Consider the following 6,052-nt stretch of genomic DNA (forward strand, 5'->3'; position numbering starts at 1 on the left):
ACTTCTTACCTTCCACACAGTGCTCAACATCTTCCAGGTTGCGCAAGGTAATCCTCATCAGACTTGAGTTGAGCATGAGTTCATTCTTGTGTTCTGGTCCCATGGACTCCGGGGCAGGGTTGAGAAAGAATATGCGAGTGTCACCCGTGGAAACCTGATTATCGCAGATCCTGGGGTTGCCAAAGCCACCAATCATCACCTTGTTTCCCCCATCCAGGAGAATTTCACGGTTGACATTGGTCTTCCCTTTCAAGTAACGCCACACCCTGACCTTTAGCCGAACAACAAAGAAAAGGCAGCACATGGTTTAGGATGTTGTCAAAAACAGGTATCATATTTTCATTTATAGGCATGCACATGGTCCCTCCCTGATCATTCATGTTTTTGTGAAGACAAGATGGTGTTTCTCTAACTTCATTGTTAAAATCTTTACCAAGATTGTTATTTACACCTTGTATAGCAAAACATCCACTGACATTCTACTATAACTAGAAGTGATTTAACGAATATCATACAATCCAGGTATAAATTTTCTCCAGCCAGAAGATAATGCATCACAGGAAGTGCAACCAAGGTTGCATTCTCATACACTACATGTTGGCTCCCTTGTCTTATTTCAGCCCTGGTGGTTTGTTTCCAGAACGAGAGCTGTGTGCCTCTAATCTATTCATTCACTGGGAGACAGGAAACCAGTGGGCGCTGAGGAAAAGCAAAGGAAGAGAGTTGACCAAACACAGCTTGTTTATTTTGACAGATTATTGTGGTGGTGGAGTGGTCTACCACAAGTCAGTGATGGTGCAAAAGTTACTTTGACAATGAATGGCCATGAAAAGAGCACAGAGGAGGGCTGCTCTCTGACTGAACATGTGTTTATTAGACTAAATGGGTTTTTTCCAACCTGTGCCAGGCTGATATGAGATATAAAATTAATCAATCAGAACATTTACAGTTTCAGGTGTAACACAGAGAGGTGTCACATAGGAGAATTAGGACAAAGCAATGCATGACTACACACCTTTACTGCTTTGTGTACACAATGGATTTGTCAGCCTACTGAGAGAAAAAAAGCACATTTCACTTTACAGTGATTCTACAGATGATGGACTTTATATCCAGTTAGAGAAAAATGTCTGCAGCACAAAATAATCAAGAGTGAGAATATCACTGTTGCTGCCACCGAGGACCAATATTTGCCAACATTTATGAACAGAAATGAAGTGAGAGCTACAGCCAGGGGCCAGTGAGGGGCCAGTCTCCTGCTGCAACATGTTTGGAATGATTACATGGTCGGTCAGGCCTCCCTTGTAGCTATGTAATTGGTAAGTGGAAATAAAAAACACCATCTATCTATTTCTGAAGGCAAAGCGGATTCAATGTCAATGTCCATGTAACCGCGACCAAATGCATCCGGATGAATGAGTTTGTAAAATGTTTTGCAGTCAAACTGCTGATGTGTTGGGAAACACGGAGCTAATGGCATCAGACACACGAGGTGAGTGTATAAAGTGACACTGTGACTTCCAATAGTGCACAAAAAGCAGAAGCAGGTGTTTTCTCCTTGAAGCTCTGCGCTCCCGTTTGTCTTCACGGGGGCCACCACAGCACTCACCTTACAAGAATACGTGTTGTGCACCGGGTCCATGTTAATTATTTCGTCCACGGTGCCGGTCAGAACTACGTTGGCCTCCTCTTCCCTGTCCTCCAAGTCTTTCTCCGGGCAACTTGCGGCGGAGCGCTGCCACAGAGCCACGAGTAGCCCCGCCAGGAGCAGCGCTCTCCGGCCGGCCTGGACTGTCCGATGGGAAACCATGACCATCAGACGGACCTAACGCAAAAAGTTCACTTTTTCTATAAATTAGCCCGAAAACAAGCTCCAAACTTTTTCGAATGCGCTCAAATTTCGCACCGAGCCCCCTTTTGACAACTTCCCTACGAACTACCAGTGTCTCAGTCTTGTTTCCCGCATCCACAGCCCGGGTTAAAATCCCTCTCTGCTGCTGCAGACTGGGAGCCCAGAGGGAAGAGAGGAAGGAGGAGGAAGGGGCAGGGAGCTCTCTCTTCGGGAATGCAACTGCACCTCTGTCTCCCCCTCTCTTTTCCTCTCTGTCTCTCTCTCTCTTTCACACACACACACACACACTCACACACACATTCACAGTGACGCTCCTGGATTTGCATGCAATCTGAATTGCTGATCCCACAAGTGAGGGTGAGGTGGGTGGTGCTGGGCTGGAGGGTGACGCGCTGCGATGCCTGTCCAATGTGGCTGTCCAACGCCGCCCTCAGCCGGACAGACAGTGTCTTTACCACCATCGGCAGCAGCCCCCAGACCCTGCAGATGCACAAAGCAGGAGCAGGGATCTCATTCATTACGATAGACTTTATAAAAGCATTATGGATTGTATAACTGACCTTCATCAGACTGCCCAGTGTGCAGTACATGTAGCTGCATGTGACACCTGCAGCCTCCAAGCCTAAGTTCATAATATATTGGCTATGTTTAGTCATCGGTCACAACAGATTCTCCCTACCCAGTTTTGAAGTTGTGGTTCAAAGTATGGAGTGGCCTCACGCCTGTAAGGATGAGTTTATTTTACACTGGTGAAGAAAGTAGACATGCTCTGTTGTTTCAAAACATGCAGCCTAGTATGGAATCTTTTAAATAGAAAAGATGCCCTGTATTTATTTTGTCTCCCAAGACTTTTTTTTCTTTGCTATTTAAATATAAGGGCAAAAAGGAAGGAGTGATGAGTGTGTATCAGTTTAAAGAGAAGCCTCCTGGCCCTTTCTTAGGGCCTACATCAAAGTTTACAGCATGTTTTGCTACCCGCAAAATAAATAACTAAACAAATGCAGCTTTAAATTGACAGTGTCTTGGAGGTAGTATATTGTCTCTACAATATCACTACCTCAATGATGTGACATTGATGTAAAACTCTGCAGCTGAATAGGCGGATACAAAACTCAGGCAATGTCATATATCATTAAAGATTCCCCTTATATCATAAAACTTCCCATGTTTAAATCTGTAAATGTTACCATATGGCTATTTTGTTAAAGGACAGACAGTGCGTAAATTTCCACTCCTGAAAGCTGTAATTTTAACTACCGTTCTATTCCTGGGAAAATGACAGGCTTGGTTATGCAGAGTTGCTAGAGACTATATTTGTTGAAATTTGTTCAAGCAGGCCTCAGCTCTGAGTTAACCCAAATAGGCAACTGTCTTTATGAATGAACAAATGTACAGTTTATAACTGCTTTTTGTGTTCTCTTTGTGAGGCTCATATTTGCACAAATACTATTATAGGAAAAAACACGCTGTTCCTCGGGCCAGCTGAAGCTCAACCAGTATTATACAAACACAAATAATTGCATCTGTAATCTGTAAATCTATAATCCCATCAAGATGTACAGCCTGGAGCTGCTCCACTGGAAGTAAACTGCAGACTGACCTTGTAACCCGAAGAACATTTTCATTGGCTTCCACACCTGATGCAGCTTTATTTTACAGCAGTAATGAGTTTAAACCAGAAACTACACTCAGTCTCAAAGGTTCTATCCACTTCAGGCTATTATGTATTATAGATTATAGATGGTTAATGCAACAAGAGAATCACTTCAATCTTCACATTCAAATATCATCTGTGCTTAGACACAAAGAAGCTGAATGTGAACTGTATCATTTTTTTTCTCACACCTCAAACTTATGATTCCTTTGGTGAATTTCTGTATGAATCTTTAATAAATGATGAACTGGGTCTTTTACGAAAAGATTTTTCAAATGCAGCATGCAAAACCTTGCAGGTGCAGGTGGCAGTTTTAGTCTTTAATCATTTTCTGAAACAGGAAGAAGTCCTTGAGACAAGCATCAAGCACCACTTTAGAGTTTCAGCTGTTTTTCTCTTTTAGACATGAAGCAGATAGGCTATTGGAAGACCGCTAATAATGTGAAAGGGAATGAGAGCACATGAACAATCATGTCTCCCCTCTTTAGATTATCTCCTGGCAGCCTTCAAATATTCCAACACAAAAGACTGAGAGAGTAAACAAGATTTAACAAGTGTTCGACTGAATGAAGACATTTCATAAGTTCTTTTGTGAATTAAAGTGAAGCCAGATTTACAGCAACAACTACAGCAGGCGATACAGAAAGACAAAGACAGCAACCTGCATTCCCTCAGATGAGATTCACTGGCTGACATGAACAAGGTGTTCTGGAAAAAAACTAGTGTATTACTTTTCTTGGAATTTTTTCCTCTTGTCATTTATTGATTGCTCTACACTCCTACACAGTTAAGAAACTAGTAGAAAGCAATGATGACTGTGGATCATTTAACAACGCCTTTATACAGTCTGGACTGATCTATTCAGCTTTTAAATGTACTTGGCAAGAGAATGGTTACTGTAGATTTAAAATAATGGTTCTCTGAAGCATCCAGGTGGCCTTAAAAACAGCAGTCAATCAGTATTTTTCACAGCTGTGACAGCGATGGATGCAGCTGGAACCTTCGATTAGAATTTATGTTACATGTACACTTATAGTTACTTATGTTGATGGTCTACACATGATTTCATAGGAGCTGGAAAAAGAGTTGTAACCCAACCTGCAACATTAGCAAGCAAATTTTATGCAATTCCCTGGGGCTGCAAGAAAAGCATTGTGGTCAGTCACAGAATCTCTGTGCAGCACAGCACAGAAAACCAATCCGACGTTTGGGTTTGTGTTTGAGGCATGTAACTGATATCTTACGGTACACTATCCTAATAATGTCTGTTCATTTCGATACCCACCTATCATTGTCCAAGATGCAACACACACATACACAAAGGACACACACACTGTACACACTGAGACATTCCAGTGTTATCAAACAAAGTGTTATCAAACAAGACTGCTGCAGCTCTTTTGTTTTTCCAGAGAACAGGCCCGGTCCCCTTTATCAGGTATCAGCATGAGAACAGAAGAGCAAGCCTGCCTTGTCTGGCATCTATATCTGCCTTAGACCACAAACATGGTGTCCAGTGGCCTACAATACACCCTACCCTTTCTGCTGTCTCACTGTGCAACAGAGTAAAGATGCAAATGAACTACTTTGTGAATGCGACCCATTGTGACAGTGTTTGTGACTATTGTTGGTTGAATCAGATACCAGTATAGGGCTCACTTTCTGAGTAACAGAAAATAGTCCAAGAGACTGGATGTATCAATGAACTTCAAAATGAAATGTAGACAACCACATTAAAAACATTAAGTAAAAAAAACTGCTTAAACAAAGTCCCTGAAATGGCAAAGTGCCCTGGCAGCAAGACAGTGTTTTTGGAAAGCTGGACTTGTCCCTGTGAGAAAATGGATGGTTATAAAAATTGGCTCAACCCACAGGTCCTCAATTGTTTTAAGGCTGGTGTATCTAAGTTCATGTCAGGGTGTGGCTTTGCTTACATTTGTATTGAGGTTACTCTAACGGGTTTTTCTTTAATGCAGAGTTACCTTTACACATGCAACAGCATTTTTACCACACTATATATCTATTGTCATTAGCATAGACACCACAAACTTCATGTAGTGTCACATTGGGTCTGGAATCAATCCCAGCTGACTTAGGGGTGTTCAGGATGCACCCTGAACAGATCACAGCAACAGTTGCTGTCCAAGATGGAACATATTTTTCCTAACACCAGCTGTCTGACCTGAATGGTCAGACTCCGGCTGAATGCATGTTCTTTGTCAGGCATCATACAGAGAGTCTGTGTGTTAAAGCTTTCTACAGAGAGGAGCGGGGAAGTCAAAGCATGTCAATGAAAACATAAATATATAGGACAAGCCTGTAGCCTTTCCCAGTTTTATGAAGCAGAGCAGAGAGAGTACACTATGAATAACTTTTTAGTTTGTATTGACTGCTGTTTAGATTAATCATCTTGCAGCACAAGACAATTGTCAGAAAGTTTTACTTGTGTCTTTGTTATTGTTGACATAAGGACAGACATTTGCTTACTGCATTTGAAAAACTTTAGCAATTTTATTAGGTTTGTTGAACTGCCACATATGAAATAG

The 6,052-nt window shown here is 41.9% G+C and overlaps 1 protein-coding gene across 2 annotated transcripts in view; it reads right to left on the minus strand.

Annotated features, from left to right (window-relative positions):
* agrn (agrin) overlaps window positions 1–2,057 on the minus strand; it is a 215,912-nt gene extending 213,855 nt beyond the window's left edge. For both annotated transcript variants that reach the window (XM_026332448.1, XM_026332447.1), the window contains exons 1-2: window positions 1,610–2,057; window positions 10–271 (exon numbers count right to left, since the gene is read on the minus strand). In XM_026332448.1, coding sequence (XP_026188233.1) covers window positions 10–271; window positions 1,610–1,816 — 469 coding nt within the window. In that variant the 5' untranslated portion in view covers window positions 1,817–2,057. The remainder of the gene's footprint in view (window positions 1–9; window positions 272–1,609) is intronic.
* Between the last annotated feature and the right edge of the window lie 3,995 nt (window positions 2,058–6,052).

This window comes from Mastacembelus armatus, chromosome 7 (genome assembly GCF_900324485.2).
Source record: "Mastacembelus armatus chromosome 7, fMasArm1.2, whole genome shotgun sequence".
Lineage (NCBI taxonomy): Eukaryota > Metazoa > Chordata > Actinopteri > Synbranchiformes > Mastacembelidae > Mastacembelus > Mastacembelus armatus.